The sequence below is a fragment of the Oculina patagonica genome, chromosome 12 (assembly GCF_052425735.1).
Source record: "Oculina patagonica isolate OP01 chromosome 12, crgOcupat, whole genome shotgun sequence".
NCBI classification, from domain to species: domain Eukaryota; kingdom Metazoa; phylum Cnidaria; class Anthozoa; order Scleractinia; family Oculinidae; genus Oculina; species Oculina patagonica.
The window spans coordinates 4,034,687-4,055,824 of NC_135769.1; the positions used below are offsets into that span (position 1 = coordinate 4,034,687).

General features: G+C 38.7%; 2 protein-coding genes across 2 annotated transcripts in view; one reads left to right on the forward strand and one right to left on the reverse strand.

The window, feature by feature from the left end:
* Nucleotides 1-21,138, forward strand: part of LOC144631881 (calcium-regulated heat-stable protein 1-like) — a 209,199-nt gene that overhangs the window by 75,815 nt on the left and 112,246 nt on the right. The gene's annotated exons all lie outside the window — the stretch shown is intronic.
* Nucleotides 5,120-19,850, reverse strand: LOC144631809 (uncharacterized). The gene is made up of 4 exons (XM_078490374.1): nt 19,717-19,850; nt 16,447-16,571; nt 14,772-15,038; nt 5,120-8,448 (listed from the first exon to the last, which is right to left on the reverse strand). The coding sequence occupies exons 2-4, from the start codon at nt 16,478-16,480 to the stop codon at nt 7,565-7,567; spliced, it is 1,185 nt and encodes a 394-aa protein (XP_078346500.1). The 5' UTR covers nt 16,481-16,571; nt 19,717-19,850; the 3' UTR covers nt 5,120-7,564.

The following is a 21,138-nucleotide window of genomic DNA, read 5'->3' on the forward strand; positions in this document are numbered from 1 at the left end:
CAGGGAAAAATTCCGACAAGCGACACAGCCAAAAAAGTAGCGACAGCACACAAAATAAAATCGCGACAAACGACAACCCTTATGGAAAATCTTAAATTCCGACAAGGACAAGCAATTTTCCTTCAATTCAACTACCGACAGCGACGGGAAGTGTGATAAAACAGCCACACAGGATTTGTAGATTACGACAAGCGACATGGGATCCCCCCCCCCCCCCTGGCAGGGCCTCTTCAAACACTTGGTATAACACAATCATGGATTTTTTGTTCATTTATTATGCAATAAACCCCTGCTGATTTTTGGTTTTAATCATTCTCATGGCCTGAAGCATGATTGATTCTGGATTAAAATGTTGAGAACAAAAAATCAGATAGATGCTGATGCGGGCTAAACATACACAGGACACCTATGATAAAACTTTATGCTTGGCACCGAGTTCTCCCACTAATTAGGGCTGGGGTAAATTCAGAACCTACTATTATATTATTGTCAGCAACAGCATGGGCAATCATTGTTTTTTCAAAAACATCAAAAGTCACTTGCACCTTCCAGGGGTGGATCTAGGGGAAGGGTGCAGGGGTCTGCACCCCTCCCCCCCCCCCACCCTCCTGAGATGATATGCAGCTTTCTAATACAACTGGCATCTGCAAAAAAAGTCAGTTACATCATTCCTTAGTGGTGCACCTCCTCCTGAGAAAAATCCTGGATTCGCCCTGCCTTCCTACTTCATCATTTCATCTTCTGCAGTTTAAGCGTTCTCCAGTGGGGTGGGGTACTGGCAAGACATTCGTGTGGGATTTCTTTCTGAAATTTTGGGGGTGGAAAAGGAGTGAGGGCCTGTGACGATTCGTCCCACTACAGATCACTGGATATTATATTCTCTACCCAATTCCAAAGCCCATCTTGGGGGAGTAGAATACATTTTTTAGCTTGACCTTTCTGTAAAAGGCAGTTTTTGTAGCGGATAACATGCGAGATTAAAACACAAAAAACAACCATGTAATAGAAGACGAGTTTTTTTTTCCTTCTTACTGTACGTACAAAGGTTTTATGTCTGATCAAAATTTCTCTATTCATTCGAAGGTACGTTTTTCTTTCTCCATTACATAAATGCACAAAGTGGCAAGATAAAAGGCGCGTGTGCAACCACGTGGTATATTGATAGTCATCCTCGGCGGACATGTACAAGCCGCTTGTATGGGTGTGCCTATTGAGCTATGTGAGGCAATTTTAGGCAGTTTCGGCACTGACCAACTTGTCATAGAATTAACGTAAAATAGTACAATACACTTGATATGTGTATAATTCAACTAGGGAAGCAAAGTAGCCAATCTAAAAAAGATCCACTTAACAAGAAGGTTGCTATTTTTTCTTCAAAAGGTTCCTTCTGTTCAACACTTGCCTCTCCCCGCCCCTGTCAACATAAAAGATACAGGAAGTTCAACTGCGGATTCATTTACCATCCTGTATTGCCCCTGAAATTGACCAAATTCAGCCAAAATATGTGTGAAAATCCTGTTAGTCTTTATTTATTATATAATTTCTGTTTAGTGTCATGCTGGAAGTGCCAAAGCTGCAATTGGTAAGTTAAAACTATGATTTCATTGTGGGTTCAATTGTTTGTGGTGTGATTTTTCTTTATTTAGCTTGCACATCATGACTTTTGACACCAGAAGGATACTTAAGGGTAGAGGTTATGGGGAGGAAGGTGGTATAAAATTGGATATTGGGTAATTTTTATAGTTTATTAATAAATGTTTCCTGGATGTTTTTCTTGGAGGCTGGGTAAGGTTAAGATTAACATGTTTTTCAATGTTGATTTAATTAAGTATTTTGAGGCATTTACTTTTATCTAACATGTTATGGGGCTTTTATAAATCAAGCATGTTTGCACGTACCTCGCTGTCACTTTTTTGCTCTATGACTCCGATGTTGTATTCAAATGAACCAAGTCTCTAAAGTCTAAAGAGAATAATTCTCTTTACGGGTGGCAAAAGGGTTCCACCAAACTATGTCCAGAATGTTCCTTTACAAAGACTAGGGACTCGGCGTGATGTAGCAGATGCTACCCTCTTTCTTGCCAGTGGCACTTTAGCTTTTATTACATCTAACACAATGATTGTTGACGGTGGCAGTTGGATGACAAACCCTGTTTCTATGGCAACATTTAAGGCTCTTAGCAAGCTATGAATCATGTAGTACACATTAGTACAGCATAAGCCATTAGTACTGCATTAGCATATAAACTATGGGCCGGTACACAAAATTGCTCTTACTGCTAAGTTTTGAGCCATTTTTTTAAATACAATTTTAAGTGTTGAATCAATTTTAAATAACGTAGCTGAAAGTTTAGCTGTCGGTATATTTAGCAAGATATATGTTTGTCAAAAGTTATTGGTTATTCGGGTGCCAGACTTGCACCCATCCTCGGAGACCCAGGGGCAATTAGTCGGGAAGTTTGGCAGCTCATCGGGACGACGGGATTTTCAGGCGAAAGTTTAAAACAAGCTCGGGAGAGCCCTTGGCACTTCCTTTTACCGAACCAGTTCCAGAAGTGTTTCAACACCTTCCTTCTGATTGGCCAGAAAAACAGTTTTTTCTGGCCAATCCGCGAGGATGACCAGCAGAGCGGCTCTGACGCCTTCTTACACGAAGTTGTTTTCCTCATAGAATCGTCGTGGTTGTTTAGAATTAGCCCGTCATCGGCGTCGTTGTTATCGCTAGGGAGCACGCGCCCGCGAACTACCTTATTATATGAAATTAACGCTTGTGTTAATTAAGGTATTTGAAATTAACACGACTTAAATTAACGCGAATTGAAGGAAAAATTACTTCCCAATAAAGGAAATTAACGCGAAAAAGGGGGTAACATTTCAAAATGAAGGAAATTAACGCGACGTACACAACAGGAACAAGTATTTTTCAACACTTGTAGGCGTATAATCTTAAACGAAAACAATGTTCGTGGTACTTTTCCCACTTTGAGCGTTCTTCGCAGTATCAATGATAGTGGCAGATAAAATAATGCTTTTTCCTTAGAGTCAAGAACGTCTGGGCTGTAACGAGAAATTGGGGCCAAAATAATGGAAATTAACGTCATGGAAATTAACGCTCCACCTTATTAACGGTGCGGAAATTAACGTTAACAAAAATTAACGCGACTTAAATTAACGCGAATGTTGGAAATTCGCGTTAATTTCATGACGCGTTAATTTCCTATAATAGGTGGTTTTCACTGTCACGCAACCGTCACGCCGCGAAAAACTAAATCCAAAACTATTGAGTCAAAAAAATCAAGAATATTACAGGTTGTAGAAAGCTACTATATAAACTTCTTGTCCAAGTCTCAGGTCAGTACGTTATTCCGTATTCTAGTTCTCGGTCAAAATGTTTCACGCAAATTTAGAGAGCATAGTATGGAAACGCCATGATGGAGTCCAACTGCTTGGACTCCAACATGGCGGCCGGAAATCAATGAAAACATCTGGCATTATATTCTGCTACAAAAAGCGGTCAGATCACCCTCATGAACAAGTAAAAGTTCACATGAACACTTCTCGCAAAACCTCAACTGTTCAGATTGTTAAAAATCGCAAGATGAGCCATTATTTTTTAAGAGAACGTGACAGCCTTCTGGTGGCCATCTTGGATCTCGTGTGGCGTGAAACTCCGAAATTCAAAATGCTCTACCTTAAAGACGGCGAATGCTATCTAGCTAAAATACCCTCAACAAGATATATATTAAGGACGTCTAATAGCCAGTGAAGGATAAAAACTCAGGGGTCTTGCGATTCTGGATTTTGAATTTTGATGACGTCACGTGAAAACCAAGAATATAAGGTATACCGCTAGCCATGATGACCATGAAAAACCAAAAGCAATATGGGTCTGTTAATTTTCTATGGGTATGGGGCTCTGCTCTGCGGCACTTCGGGCCGCTGGGAGCTCCGCTATTAATAGATATATTAGATGTAAAGTACAAATTAAGAAGTAATTAATATTTCAAATACAAGAGGCAGTGTTTCATCGGGATATCCAAACACCGAGAAGAGAGTTAAAAATACGAGTTTTGACGAAATTTGAGTTGTTTGGATAGCTGATGAAACACTGTCTAGATTGTTTGATATATCTACTCAATCGAAACAAAAACCACGGAGTAAACGGAGAAATAAAATCGTAAAGATCTATGCTAATTAAGATCAGGTATCCAAACCACCATCATTTGATGATTTATTAATGAGTTTGAGAATTACCAAGGAAATCTAATAGTGATCAGTAATGCCAACAATTGGCACTAATTTGAAAGAAAATTATTCAAAACCTAAAATAATTTATAATATTACAGTCGAAGTTCTTTTTACAGACACCTGTAAGGAGAGGTTTCCCATTGGAACCAAGTCATATAATCTCTACCTTTATTCCATAACATAGACAGTTGGCTCTCACTGTATGAAAAAAGTTGAGTGCTGTACTGGTTAAAATAAAGAACTGATCAAGAATAAATTTGTTTAATTTGTTTTACTGGTCACTTTTTGCCATTGCAGATATCAAAAACAAATTAAAGCTGTTGTGGTATTGTAATGGTTTCTTGTAAGGGTAAATTGGCCCTTGGAATAACCCTACTGTCACGTGATCTTTTTGAGAATGAAAATAGGTGGTAGTACAGAAAATATAAAAACGCAGGCCCCAATTATGTATGTACATGCACAGGTCACTCACGGCTGATTTTCTGTGACGTTTAAATAAACTAGATGCAGTCTCCTAGCCGTAAATGCTTTTTGGGATAGTGTCCAGGGCTTGGAAACTCTCGGTCTAGCTTGTTTATACATCAAGAGTACAGTAAACTTTGAAATGTGACCTGCATTTTGTACCAGCCCGTGGTGGTATGAAGTGGTTGCCAGAAATAAAAAGAGTGTGATAAAATTTGCCTGGTTGTTTTATCATGTCAACTAAGAAACTGGCAAAGTGTCTGGGAAGTTTTTTGGAAATACAGTGTGGGGCTCAATGCAAATTCGCTGTTACCCTTAACTATGGTTACACATACATTTGCGAAGTTTTTGTTTTTAAACTGTTGTTTATTTTAATACTATGCGCATAACTATGTATGATACAAGAAATATAAATGATAAATCTATAGTTCAATCCTTATTTTTCACACGAAACAGGAATATATTTTAAGATTACTACAATATCAATCTATATCAAAAATACTATATATAAGTCTGGAATGCAAGCGCATTCTATAAGAACCTATTTCAAAAGCACTTAATTTATTTGGTGAGACTTTGAATACAAATTACATTTGTTGTGACATAGCTAAGCCTTGAATACAAGCACAATACTGTAGTAACGTCCTATGTTTAAAGTATTGAATGCACTGTGTCGTATTACTAGTCACACTAGAATACGAACATGCAATGCCATGTTAACGCACTTAATAAATGTTGTACACAAATTTACTAATTAAAACACCGCTTTAAAAATATACATCTTCCAAAAGTCATCAAAATGACAAATCTAATGTATATATAAGAAATATCAGCAATTTAAAGTTCCACATTCAACCAAAAATATAATTACATAGTTGAATCGTAAGGTTTCCGCATACTAGACAAGTAAATTAAAATTAAAATTTCTAGTATTCAATTTCTAGCTAGTTTAATTACATGTAAAAGTTTTCAAGACGTACCCTATTTTCTCGATTAGATGCCGAGTCAATGCCCGTGTCCAAAATGGAGTTTTTAAGTTAATCAAGCATTTATTAGGGCTGCAGGTTTAATGAAAAGATATATCTCTCAAAACTCATGAACAAAAAACTGTTGCTTCATAAACATGGAGCGTAATTAAACCGCTGTAGTCAAACAAGAGCTCCACCTGGCAAAGTTTAAAATAAACACTGAGATCGTTATATCGAAAAAATATTGTCAACGGGCATAAAAGTTGTTTTTAGCCAGCCTCAGGCACCTTGATCTCTCTTCTCTAACAAGTTATCTCAAAACAAATTCTCTTTTCTATTTTTTTTTTGTCGAAGTGTCCAATTAATGCGTGACACGTAATTTATCGGCTGGTCCCAATTTGCACGGAACATACTTACTGAAGTGTCTTTGAACAATTTGAAGAAAGGTCAGGATATAAAGAACTTTGCCGTTCCTTCACAAGTGCACTCTAGTTCCACTTTTCGAATCCTTTACTTTTCTTTTTTGGCCGAATAAAACAATCCACTTTCACGAAATACGAGGCGATGGAAAAGGTTACCGTATTAGGGAATTCCCACAGCTTGTGAAGATGGTGATTTTTTCACAGTCTGTGATGAAATGATTCTTACAAAACAGCTCAATGTGTTGAAGCAGTCAGACGGTTGTTTCGCGATATACGAGCTATACTTTAATACCTAATCCTACCTTTTTGGTACGCTTCGGCTGCATATCAGGCGAGTTTGGTCGAGCCATGGTTCGTGTTTTGGCGAGACACAGTCGAGCCAAAATACCCATGGCGAGACCAAACGAGCCTGATATGCAGCCGAAGCGTACCAAAAAGGTACGATTAGGTATTTACCGTACCCAAATTCAGCCAAAATTCCGGTTATATTTATCGCTCTGTTGAAGCCATGCTTGTCGGTACGTAGTACAAATTGTGTTGACCTGCTTGTATTGATACGTTTTTGGTCTTCAACACTTTAAACAAGTTCGTCTTCTGCCTTTTTTCCCACTTGTTTGTTTGGAGTTTCATTTTCTAAATTTCCCAATCCAAATTTAGCGAAAAATGTGAAAAATTTCGACTCCATTGTTTCAGTCTGTGAATGTCTCAGTACTCGTCAGCAAACATCGCGCAATTGGCGAGCGCGCTCAAATTTAGTTTTGGCGGGAAAGTTTTTCTTCTTTTACGACCACTAAACACCAGCTAAATTTAAAATACGAGGTTCCGTTTTATTGGTAAAACCTTTTTTCAATTCATCGTACGGTAACACTACTTTACTTCAAAGTGACCGTGATATGGTGGCATATCAGGTCAGTGACTTGATATCGTAGGATATTAAGAGTGTTTTCTGTCCCTGTTTTACCGGATACGTGTGAACGGAAGGCTAATATGCTGGTGGACGGGGCCTAATATAAAACGTTAACTTTGGGTACGAACATGACAGTAGATCGCGCTTCTGATTGGCTACTTGCGAATTTGGGTACGGTAAGGATAATTAACATAACCAAACTTTCGGAACCAAGCGAGTTCATCATAAGGTTTGAAACGAGCCCCAGAACCGTGAAAATTTGACAGGTGCCATGTGATAATAACACTAACGTTACTATACTATTTATTTCATCTACTTTAAAAATCGCACCAAAATAATTGCAGTGGACCCGCAGTTAGCCCATGACCAAGGTGTGAGTTAGTTAGTTAAAAAAAAACTAAAAAACGTTTCACTACTTTTGAGTAAATGCCTTTTTTAAAAAGCTTACTGTTACAAGGCCGGACTACAGATCTTCATTTAAGGACGGTCCGTAAAGTGTACTCTCTCGACGCTGGCCAAGTTAATAGGCACGTTCAGATAGAGCTTGAAAGAAATAGGTTAACGTGCTCCCCTTCTGAGAAGAAAGTTCACGGCTTCAGTATGACCATTAGCTTCCGCGATCGTCAACGGAGTGTCACCATTACCATCTTTTGAATTGACATTTAGACCACGTGATAACATTTTCTTGATAATGGTGACATTACCACCCACTGAAGCCTTATGTAGTAAATTTCTTCCATCCTTGCTCTTCAGAAACAGATTTGCTCCTTTGCCTAAAAGATAGTTTACCGCCTCCATCTTGCCACTGAAAGCAGCAATCATAATCGGAGTGTTACCATAACTATCGTTTGAGTTGATATCAAGACCACATGATAGCATTGTCTCGATGATGGCCACATTACCACCCTCTGAGGCACTGTGTAGTAAATTCCTTCCATACCGGCCTGTCAAAGATGTATCTGCTCCTTTGTCTAAAAGACAGTTTACAGCCTCCACCTTGCCGTTCCAAGCAGCAATCATTATCGGAGTGTTACCATTACTATTTTCTGAATTGACATCAAGACCATATGACAGCATTGTCTCAATGATGGCGACATTACCACCCTCTGAAGCTTGGTGTAGTGAATTCCTTCCATTCCTTCCTTTCAAGGACGGGTCTGCTCCTTTGTCTAAGAGATAGTTTACGGCCTCCATCTTGCCTTCTAAAGCAGCAATCATTAACGGGGTGTTACCATCGCTATCTTTTGAATTGACATCAAGACCACGTGATAACACCGTTTCGATGATGGCGACAATATCACCCTCTGCGGCTGAGTGCAGTAACGTCAAATCTTCATTTTCAGTTGACTGAGTTTCACCTCTGTCTGGATTTACATCAATAGTGGTCTGATTGATGGTTGGGGCAACGGAACCTGGTGAATGGCTCTGCAGTAAACCACGTCCTGATTATTAAAAACAAAACAGAAATGAGCACAAAGTCTTAGAGTCTAGATTAACGTTTTACGAAATCAACCTAGATATAGCCGGTTGCATAGGTTGTTAAATTGCATTTTCGGTTGCAAAGTGCTACTATGATGAAATTAGCATTTTTTCTTTTCGCAGCCGTTTTAAATAAGTACTCTATATGAGAAGAAAAATGCAGTTTACTGTTTTCCATTATCTCTTTTCTTTCCAGGGATATTCAAGTTATTAAAATATGCAAATTAGCAAAGCAATGATCAAATATGAGGAAAGTGATAACTCAGCCAATTTGTATCGGACGACACTCAATTTTCCAGGAACACTCTGCTAGTTGCGTTTCGTAGTATGAACTTAACAATTTGGTTACCATGGGGGGATATTAGCTTTCAGATATCCCCGATGGTAAAGGCTTTCTGGCCAATTCTAGCATTCTTTTTTGATATTTGCCAATGATGCTGTACATGACCGATCTGATAAGCATATCCGAACTGAAAAAATTCAAAAATATTAAAAACAAATTGGTGGGGACTGGAAAACAGTGAGTTGCCGTGGTAACATAATTTTACCATAGCTGTAAGTGTGTCACCTGTAGAACTATTAGTCTGCCAAGTTTCATTGGTCTCTGCAGAAAAATGACTGAAGTAACTCAATTTTTGTACTTGACATAAAATTGCGTTTATAAGATGACGTCATCAATCCCCTAACTTGCATATTTTACGATTTTTTAAGGTTAATTAAACATCTCCGGAACTAGAATAGATATTTGAAAACGGAAAAAAACCATTTTGAATCTTACGTTAAATACTCTATGGAAAGCCTATAGTTGCACGGGGTTAAAATTAGATCATAGTTGCACTTTAAGCAATTCTAAATAATTATCAACAACCATGACATTAAAGGAGCTGCCTTTACGTTACATAGTTTCCCGGAAACTTAATTTCGCGAAAGTTAAAGATGCCGCAAATTTCTCGAGACCCAAAAGTGCGATTTGACAGAAAAATCGCGTTTACCAAAGACGGATATATACTAGTTATGCAACGCTTTCGAGTGGTATACTTAACAATTATTCCATGAGCCCGCGTTGGATACGAGGTGGTAAATAGCCAACGAGGCGCGAAGCGCCGAGTTGGCTATAACGACTCGTATCCAACAAGGGCGAATGGAATAATTGTTTTATTAAATTCTTCTCAAGTTTAAATCGACTGGACATTTCATTTTGATGTAAACGAAGTGATAGTATGAGGAGGCGCGAAAATTTCTGGCGCGGTGTTCACTTCTTGAGTTGAATGAAACATACGAGGAAAGCGAGCCAGAGAGTTTTCTTTCCAAGATTTTCCTCGAACAATCCCCTCTAAAGTCGTCTAAATATCCTGGAAATTGTGACAACAGTTAAGATTTACGAGAAGATCCGAAGCAAAAGCTTTTCTGGAAACTACAAGTCTTGTGCAAGTCGAACGAAGCAAGTGTTTACATTGTACTTCTTTACGGCTCCACGGCTGTCATCAAGACTGCTATATTATTTGAAGCGAAATTCAGCTTAAAGTGGAACAGGTTTGTTGAAGTATAAAAGGACAAAACCAAGATTGAAAGGTAACAAACTTTACGGAAGTGCTGAGCCTAGTTTTATGACGTACACTGAATGAAACTGTGTCAGTTTGCCGTTCTTTCGTAAATTATTTGCTGCTTTTCTACTTTATTGACTCGCTCTTGTTGTGTGTTTACAAGTGTTATTAATTAAACTTTTCGCATCAATCCTTTTGTTTTGCGTAGTTAATTTTACTATGGCATTTCTGTGGTTGTGGTAGGCACCGCTGATTATTTCTTGTTCATAAAGTTCGCCAAATTTGCTGTTTTTCAACCATTTTTCCGATGGAACTGTCGCTTCCCGTAGAAAAATTTTAGCTTGGCAAAAGTAACGCAATCATTTTCCAAATAAGGTCAAACTAAGGTATACGAGCTGACAACCGGGATTGAGTGAACCAATCAGAATGCTAGAAATGCAATATCCGTGGCTGAAAATTTAATAATATGGAATATCCCACGAGTCACTTGTATTTTCTCGGTATACACACGAGCCTTTAGGCGAGTGTGTATACGAAGAAAATACAAGTGACAAGTGGGATATTCCATAGTATACCACGGGAAAGTGTTGTGTAACTATTTTATACCATGCCATAGAAAATACGCTTACTAAATTTCATCGAGAATGAGATCGCAGCGCACGATGGGAAGGTTGGGTTGAATACCGTCGAATATACAACGGCTTTCCTGTATTCTGATTGGCTGTATTTTCTATGGCATGGTATAAAAACAGATAGCCTCAGAATTAACGTAATAGATACATTGAACAAAACAGCAACAAAATAAAACATAAAATAGGTTGGAATGTGCAATTAGCCATGTTCAAAACGAGCAGGGGACTGGGTACGAATATTCAATATCGATTGCACTGAAAAACTGGGCCCGTCATCTGAAAGAGCATCCAAAAATTAGTAACTCAGCCAAATTTGAGAGTTATTGGTTTAAACGCAAAGGCATGGAACTCTTTTAAAAATCGTTAAAATAAGAGAGCTTAGTATGGCTGGATGGACAGCTGTCCCTCCAATCCATACTAAGCTCTCTTATTTTAGCAATTTCTAAAAGTGAACCATACCTATGCGTTTAAACCAATAACTCTCAAATTTGGTTGAGTTACTAATTTTTGGATGCTCTTTCAGATGACGGGCCCAGTTTTTCAGTGCAATCGATATTGAATATTCGTACCCAGTCCCCTGCTCGTTTTGAACATGGCTAATTACGACCACAGGCAACGTAAAGCTTACGTCAGGGTATTAATTAATTCTGAGAATTATTTTTTTGTGTGATCAAGGAATCAAGTCCTGTCCCGCGTGTGACGATACGTTTTTCCTTGGCTGTGTGTGTTTTGAACGAGTTATGAACTGTAACTGGAACGCACTGAAACTTCACTCAATATGACTGAAATATGGGGAACTTAGCTCGGTAGAGCAACCACTTGTTTGCGGAATTGAAGCCTCGTCACAAGTTTCTAGGTACACGGCGATCTACTTCAAGGATTTTTCTACAGACGTATGGCTGAGACAGAACTTGGGTCCAACAGTAGTTTATTCTAACTCAGTTTGTAATCAAAGAAACTTTTACAACGTAGCTCCTTATATATCGTTGCTACCAATAAGGTGTTTACAATGTGAACACTGAGCTTTCTATTGAGTACAATAAATAAGGAAACGATTGCAATTACAAGAGCGAACTTATATCAACAGTTGGAAGTTTACAAAATTAAAAACGAGAACTTAGATTAAAAACTACAACTTTGAAATTGGAATAGCGAACTTAAATTAACCTAAAAAAGCGTAGGAAATTAAAAATGAAAAGCTTATTAAGAATTCTGGAATTGGTTTGTAGATTCAATAAATATCTTAATTGACCACTCCCAGAATTGGGCTTTTCAGGGCCAATGTAAACAAACAGTAAAACAAATACTGTAAATAAACATAACATCAGGTTAAAAATCCCAACTGGCAGGAGGTCGCGGGTTCATTTCCTGTTCTCACCACTATCTGGAAGTCTGGATTTGTTCTCGGTCGTCCCAGTAAGCGTAGCCAGGGGTTAAACTCGGGACGACCGAGAACAAATCCAGATAGTGGTGAGAACAGGAAATGAACCCGCGACCTCCGGATTTGACTTCCGGTGCTCTAACCACTCGGCCACGCTGCCTCCATTATAATAGCAATATAACTTCATTAAGGAAAACAAGTTCAGCTGGCGAGCTTCCGTGAAAACTAATATAAAACCGGGAACTTTTAATTGAGAACGGAAAGCTCACAAGAATAAGTACCGAAATATTTGTCTACTTAATGGACTGTGGTAATGAACAAAGCTGCAGATGTACAGCTAGGTGTGCAATTTCCAAACACACCACAAAAATGAATTTCTACTTGGACATGTTGGTTTTTGAATGGTTTTAAAATGCTAAATAAGGATAAACACAGAAATGACTGAAACATGGAAAATTCTCTCCTAACACGCGAAAATCAGGGCCGTAACTAGCAAGAGGCAAGACGAGACACTTGCCTTGTCTAGTATTTTGCAATGGTTTTAACAAAAAAATATAGAAAAACTTAACTTGCATAGCAATGTCCTTAAAATTTAACTGTTATGAATAATTATTGTCAGCGAAGGACAAATTATCGCTAATTTGGTTCCTTCCCGCTATAGGCACTTTTCTAATTAACAATTATACCACGAGCGCGACTTGGATATGAGATGGTAGATAGCTAACGAGGCGCGTAGCGCCAAGTTAGCTATAACGATCTCATATCCAACAAGCGCGAGTGGAATAATTGTTTTATTAAAAACGCCCAAAGAATTGCAATATTTTAGCTTTCCAGCCAATTTCATTGACGCGCGCGAATCGGCTACTATATTTGTGGTGAATGGTATATGAGCTCATATACCATTGCCAGTTATAATAAACCAATCAAAACGCAGGAATTGTAATAAACCATTGCTAGTTTTTAATAATTCCTCTTAGAATGATGATGTTTTGTGCAGTTTATTGACGCTTATATTTATAATACATGCACTTCATTGGACATATTTTTACTCTGAAAAACAGATGCGAACATGTGACTGCTTTTTTCGAGGCAACATTTATGTGAATTATATATCATCATATTTAGGTTCCAACTTCAAAATGCGTGCTATTTAATATAAGATGGTACATATACATCTACCTTGATTTGATAAAAGGTGGCTATCGGGCTTTTAAGGAATGTATGGGGTTTCATATATTTTTTTTTTTTTTGAGGATACGGAGAATTGTTCGGCTTTCTTCCAATGAAATGTCGCCCTGTCTAATGTAGTGAACGCAATCTTACTTTTTTTTTCTCCCTCCCTGTCCCCCCCCCCCCGTCTCCCTCCCCCTAGAATTACTTGTGGTTAGTCTAGCCCAGTCTCTAACTCCAACCCCTCTCTTTCATTTGAATTCTAGTTGCGCGCGCTAACTAGTAGAACAGTTGTGATCTAAAGCTTTCCATTCTGCTGTCTAAAGGAAGTTTGCCGGAGGACATCATTAAGTCCCGTGAAGGTGAAAGTCTTACGATTTGCAAGTTGTGCGTCGGCTGTTATCGTACCTCAAACCGAGCTTTAGGCGGTTAAACACAGATAACCGGTCGGCTCGTTTTGCCAGGTACAGATAATGTTGAGCTTGCTTTAGACAGCAAAGGTCTTTAGCCACATCAATTAGGACTCGGAACTAGACTATACGGGCTGATTTGAAGGCGGTCATAACGATATTTGGCTTGAACTTTACCGTGGCTAAAGACTTAGTTTTTTACTGTTGAAGTTTGTGGAGCGGGCGTTACGCGCTCGACGACATTCAAATACATCCGGGACATTGTCGGTTATTTCTAAAAGAAACATGTCGGATTGGATAGCCAAGGAATCGCTTCAAGCGCTGATGTGAGTACATAGTTTTCTTTTTCCCTCAATTTTAGGCGTTCTCCGCCTAGCTAACACTCATAGTTCATAGTTCTCTGTGATTCGCTAGTGGGAGGCGATGCGATCGTGTGCATTTCCGGCCGCGACAAAGGAGTTGACAATTGAGATAACACATACCCGCTTCCTCAGATATTTCGCCTGATTTGCTTAAAGTTGAATCGAATGTCGATGTAGAATGCTTTAGTTCAGTTTATTTGAGACGTGCATGCTGTAAGAAAGCTACAGTTCAGCTCTCCGCCGAGTGTTTTCTTATGTCTATCTTGGTATTAATTTTGACTCACATTTCAAGTTGTAAACACTCTTAATTAAATTGATAGAATTCTTGATTTAAACAAAATGCCGTATATGCAGTCTTTTTGGTTAAAAAACACGTAAACTAGAGTGCCTTACGTTAAACTTGAGCTAAAATTAGCCCTCATTCAGCGTTCGTTACAGAAATAGGGCTTCAGATCTACGGTGTCATGTCAAATTTCGGGAGACACCTTTTATCAAATCAAGTTAGACATATTCTTATTTTTAACAGGACATCTGAGGACAAGGACTTGTTTTGAATGGCAGATATTTATCTAGTTCACATGCACGAGTTTAAGAAAGTCTTGATAAGATAATTCAGTTTTGATTCCCAGTGGAAAAGAACTACTGAATACACTGAACCCTTCCTGTAAGGCATGTTTAAAAGTCCTCAAGAATACGAAGGAGTCCTTAAAAAGTCCTTAAAAATTGGGATACTTAAGAATGGGTTACAAGATCAGTGCAAGCATGGCACTATATATAAACTACATACCTAGCAGTTTGTGTGCAACGCTTCTGTTCTCTATTTTTTCGAGAGCATCTGCGAGACTCCCTACTGTGGCGGAACACCCGTTCCTCTTTATCCATTCATAGAGCATTTCCCTGGCCTTCTCACGACACAACCCGTGATCGACATTTATATTTCTGAGAATTTCCGTTGGTAGCTTTAGACTAATTCCCAGATCGTGCCAGCATGTTCCAATATCATCGCATATCTCCAACACGTGCGCTCCAGTAACTTTTGCTCTTCTAGCGCTATCTACGACATAAATATATACACATTAAATCCCAAAATGTTATACTAGAATGATTTTGGGCATTTATTTCGAAGTAATTTATTTCGAAATAATAATTTCTTTTGATATTTGACAAGAATTAGAAAATTAAATTAAAAAAAGAAAAAAATGATGTACAAAACTTCTGTGTTTTAGTGACTACAACATATATAAGCCATACATTGTTATGAGGATTAATAATTATATAAGAAATTATAAATTTTAATGGGATAACTTTGAGAAAATGATATAGTTTCGGAAGGGCCATCTGTGTTTCAGTGACTACAACATGTAAATAAGCCATCCATTTACAGGGACCGCTCAGAGGGAGGGGCTAGGGGGGCTTTAGCCTCCACTTTTTTACAGTAACAAGGAAAAAAATATAATGAATGAAAAAACAAACGAACAAATTCCTGAAGATATTTCGTTTCTGGAAGCCATATTATTGATTTAGTTTGTAAAGCGCAAAAAAACAGCAGTTACTATTGCCAAAATAAACTCGCCTTCAACGTAGATACATAAAAAACAAGTAAACGCGGACAGTCTTATTCAAGGTCTTCGGTTATTATTGGAAAATGGTTAGGCTACTGCAGGATCATGCCCTTTATTAAAAACTTGGTTTTTAAGGGCACTTCTCATGAAAAAGCTAAGGCCTGTTTCATCGTTGGTCGGTTTCGATCCCGACAAATGGGTTAGTTTATAGAACGGTTTGTTTTCAAGCCCATTCTTAAGGTAATTGATTTTGTAACATAAAGTGAAATTGCCTTTTCTGTTTTCATTCCTTCTGCTGACTCGTCCCCAGTCGTCTTTTGAGTCCGTCTTGAGTCGACTGCTGATCACGGAGGGAATCTCATTCTTCGCGTCTTGCAATTTTCGCATAAGAGACGACTGGGGACGAGTCAGTTCCTTCTGGTAACATCTCATTTGCCGGTACTTCAAAATACCCAGGAACATAGCGAGAAAGGTTCGTGAGTAGTCAGGGTCAGTGAGTAGTTTTATCGAACGTTTTGTGGAGCAACGTCCTTTTATCCCAACGTTTTTTTCTCATTTCAAGCAATACTTTTACCAAAACCTTTTAACTTATAATTAAAATTTCAAATACATTTTCCGGTATTTAAGTTAATTTGAAATCCACATTTTCCCCGTACCCCCACGGACCCCCCCTAAGTTTACTTACCTCATGGTTCGACTTTCAGCCCCCCACACACTCAAATTCTTCCTGCGCGGTCTCTGATTTATTGTGAGAATTTATAACTATGGGAGGAAATTATCAATCTAGGGGAATGATATAGTGTGAGAGGTTTTCTGTGTTTCAATCCGGGGATCAGTGTCCAGAGGGACGATATATAAGGTAAATATAGATGATCAAATAACAGCCAAAAAGTTGCTGACCTCTATCCCTGTTGTGTGAAGTATTTCTCGCCATCGTCGTGGAAATTTACTGAATCTTTTCCTTTCCCAGACTTTTCTAGAAATTGATATCTTTCGCTGTTCTGCCAAGGCATACGCGTAAATTCCTGCAAGTTTAATCTGTAGTTAGCTGAAACGCAGATATGCCTTAGTTTTCGGGTCACTCAGCGACTCGTAACTGAAGAGCCGAATACAGAACCAGATATAGTCGACATGAATTTGAGCGATAGTAAAGCGATGAAACTTAAAAATGAACTTCTCTACATTGTGCTACAGGAGCTATCTAATTGTAAATAATCGTAACAACCGACGGCTCTCTTAAAAACAGGGAATGGGGAATCGGAGAATGGGGAATGAGCTGGGGAATCTTTAAAATGAGGAATCTTTAAAAGCGGGAATCTTTAAAATGAGGAATTTTTAAAAGCGGGAATCTTTAAAAAGGGGGATATCTAAAAGCAAGAATCTTTTAAGTGGGGAATCTTTAAAAGCGGGAATCTTTAATATATGGAGAATCTTTAAAAGCGGGAATCTTTTAAACAGGGAATTTTTAAAAGCGGGAATCTTTAAAGTGGGGAATCTTTAATAGAGGGTATCATTAAAACGGGAGTACTCTTATGCGCTCATATAGGTCGTTTTACCTCGCTTTCATGTTGCATTCATGAGGCATGACGTCATCAAATGACGTCACAATAAATTGCCATAGCAAACGAGTTTTGATGGATGGGCGGAAGTGAATAAACCGAAAGTGACCAAACCGGAAGTGAAGAAACCGGAAATCGATTATTTTATTCTCAAATCCGGAAGTGGCATCTGTTGATCATTGCCTTTCGAGAGATTTGGGTGGTTTCCCCAAACGAATTGGAAAACCGATTTAAAAATATTTTTTTTAAAAATTAAAACAGCTCGCTGATGGCTCCCAGGGCTCCCTCATGTGTTCTGATCTTGTCGTCGAGAAAGTTTCACAGCGCCGGATTTCTATTCTTTTCTATCCTGTCCAACAGTGGCAGCACCTTGTTTAAGTCTTCGGCGTTGTGCACGATGGCTTTTAACACCGTTTGTTTCTCCGAATGCTTCGAAAATGTTGTTTGAACCGGAAATAGACATAACGATGATCCAGAACTCGCGGTAATAATTTCAAATAAACGCAATATAGAGCGACGAAAAACGGGTATTTTTACTTGTATTTTCCGAGGACCATAAGAGAGTGAAATGCACTCCCTGCGGCGATTGTTAAGTCTGACTATCAATTTAAATTTTCTATTTTAGAATCTTTCATTTATGATATATGTATATATTGTATTTTACCTATTTTTAATCACTGTAATTATGTTAAGACGTTGGTGTGATATCCGAATGGACTTTTACCGACTTAATAAAATGTAGATGTAGAAATACTCTTCCTCGTACAGGACACGAATTCTTTTTAAATCAGCGACGAGAACATCGAAACGTCGTGTGGTGGGAATGATGGCGCACAGGACCAGTAAAAACTGCAAGTACTGAGTGGTTACAGGGCTCTTGCTTATGGAGACCACAGTTGTTCTCCAAGGATACTCTTTTGTCCCAGGATTATGGCACATATGGCTTCTGTTTTGTCCTTATAGAGATCCTATTCCCCAACTGTACAAAGGATACCCCTCTTGTTCTTATAGAGACCACAGTTGTTTCATTCTCCAAGGATACCCCTTCTTACTCTTATATAGACCTCATTTCAATTTCCCGCGTTAATCTCTGATTGGTTATTTTTCTTTACGTCATCGAAAGGGGGGATACCCCCTATCCCCCGTCTGAGCAGCACATTAGATCTATATCGCCACGAAAACCGTTGCGTGGTTACGCTTTTGCGTCGACTTTTTATATTTCTTCAATGAATGTCGACAGAAAAGGGCGGCTTTACATTTCTGGCAATTGTTGTGACAGCGATCAGCGATTTTTTATTTATTTATTTTTATTTTGAGAGTATTTTTTACGTTAAACAACGTTAAATTGTTTACTTGTAAAACGCGACAGTTTGTTTAGACAAACTTGAATGTTTTACACGTGACAAAACGCAGAAAAAAGTTTGCTTTTCACGGTCGATCGAAAATGGTAGTAACGCTAGCGAAACAATCGACGTCGTAGCGAAGAAACTGGTCTTCAGGTCCTCTGCGGACTTTGTTGAAGCTTTTCAAGGAGGCCTAGTTGTTGTCACAGGTAGGGCACGAAAACATCGTCGAATTCAAAGCTTTTTGCCAGGACTCCATGGCAATAATGCTAGAGTACGCGTATTTCGATATCATTGAAGTTTTAGGCGATTTCGTTTCGCAAATTTTCCACTGGAGAGAATGTTCCCCGTTTTAAACATTCCCGCTTTTAAAGATTCCTCATTTTACAGATTCCGCAGCAAATTCACTATTCCCCATTCCTCGATTCCCATTACCTGTTTTGTCTTTTGTTCCTCCTCAACTTACAAACTTGGGAAGTTCAGTCGGGCCAAAGTTGGGAAATTAGTTCCGAAGTTCGAAGTTTGATTGTCTAACTCGCAACGTAATTGGCTACTTCGTAACGTAGTTCCCAATTTCCCAACGAACTTCGCAACGCGGCACGGTAAAGTTATGTAAAATCAACTGTAAATGCAATGTTGACAGCTTCCTTGTTTCCTTTAGCTTATGCATAACTAATAAGCCCAAGTAATTAAGTCATTAAGCTCAAATAAAAAACAGAAATAGTACCCAAAATGAATAAATGGTATTCCTCTACTGGACAAGTATTTTACAGAGGTCCATACGAAATGTGAAAATGGCAAAAAATTGTCCTGGCGGAACAAAAACGGAGGTTGTGCAACATTTACGATTGTTTATCACTGCTAGACTGTCGGGTTTAGCTTTGGTTCATGAGACTTAACCATTGAACTAAATCAGAAATTTAGTGATGATGTGCATCGAATCGAATAGGTGTAATGTTAGGCAGTTAGAGAGTTCTATGTTTGAGCTAGGCCTTGTTAACAACAATACAAGACGCACGTTGGATTTGAAATCAGTTTAGTGCAACCACCTCGTATTACACACTGATTACAGTGGGGCAGAGGACATGCAGACAGTACATTCCAAGATTTTCGGATTAAATTAAATGAAGAGCTAAACTATTCCTTCGTTTCTTTTAAGAATAATAAAGCGAGAAGGACCCACAAAAACGAAGTAAAACTACCTGTCTTCTATCTGTGGCAAAGATTCTAGCGCAAACTCCAAACAAATTATCGAACTATAAACTCACCTTCATAGACTACCGTCTTGCTTGCTTCTAACAGTTTACGATTTCTTCACTGTCTCGCGGTCGTTAAAAAGGGCAAATGCATTTACATAACAGGCAAAGCAAGACTAGCGATCCAGTGGCAAAGACAACTTAATCCAATTTGCTTTACTGTAGAACGCGGCTATGGCAACTATGATCGTAATGACGTCACGGTCAGTCAATCGGACCTGACAGCTGTATTTTTATTTACATTTTATCTGCAGGTCACCGAGAAAAACCTGACAGATATGTTGCTGCAAAACTTATATGCCTTAAAAATAGACGTTTATGAACGCTCGAGGAAAACAATTTTGTAGTACTCCTGCAAACATCGTGCATGCATATATCCGTAAAGGACAACTGAGGCACGTGCGTGACTTGTTTTAAAAACGTCAGGTTATTTGTCAGTTGACAACAGGAAGTTGTTCTTTTGTCACGGCACCGTCTAGGGAAGGACAATCAATGCAGAAAGGAAGCAGGTTTCTCAAAATACTCGTGAAAGCTTGTTTGTCTGATCGTCGAGAAAATATTCCCACCGACTGAAGATTAACGTGGCTTATTAAAACAGTTTTTGTTTTAATCCTATCCTCGCTTATGATTTTATGCGTTGTAACATTTGCAAGATAAAAAAATACTCTTTAAAAAGGTTTAAAGGTTTACAGGTTGCGCTCTACTAAGGAACTATCTCTCTGGCAGATCTCAGAGAGTTAAGGTTGGGGATACCTTCTCCGCCTGGGAAAGCGTCAGACGTGGGGTCCCGCAGGGGAGTGTGTTAGGTCCAATGCTATTCAACATTTTTATCAACGATCTCTTCTTTCACGTCAAGACGGCCAAGTTGAACGCTTATGCTGACGATCATCAGGTGTACTTCTCCCATAACGATCCTGGGGTTCTAGAGGCATGCGTATCGCAAGATGTCAGAGTGGCAAATCAGTGGTATCAGGAGAACGGAATGCTAGTTAATTATAACGAGAGCAAGCACCAGGGTCTAGTCCTGGGTGAAACGGATTTTAGTTTTTCCTTCCCAGTTCAGGAAACGTTAGAGATTTTTGGAATGGAAATCGATAAAAAGCTCAATTTTTCTAGTCATATATCGAATGTGTGCAAAAAGATCAATAATCAATTGCATGTTATGCTGCGCTTTCGAAAACTTATACCCAGGGGCACCCTACTCAAGCTTTACAAGGCGTATATTTTACCACATTTCTACTATTGCTCCTCTGTCTGGCATTTTTGTAGCGCGCGCGATGCGGATAAACTTGAAGCACTAAATAAGAGAATCCTTAGATTCATACTTGGGGATTACTCGTCCCCTTACAGCAGTCTTCTCAAGAAAGTCAATTCCACCACATTAGCCTATAAACGCGTTCAAAATTTCCTTATATTATTGTATAAAAGCCTGTT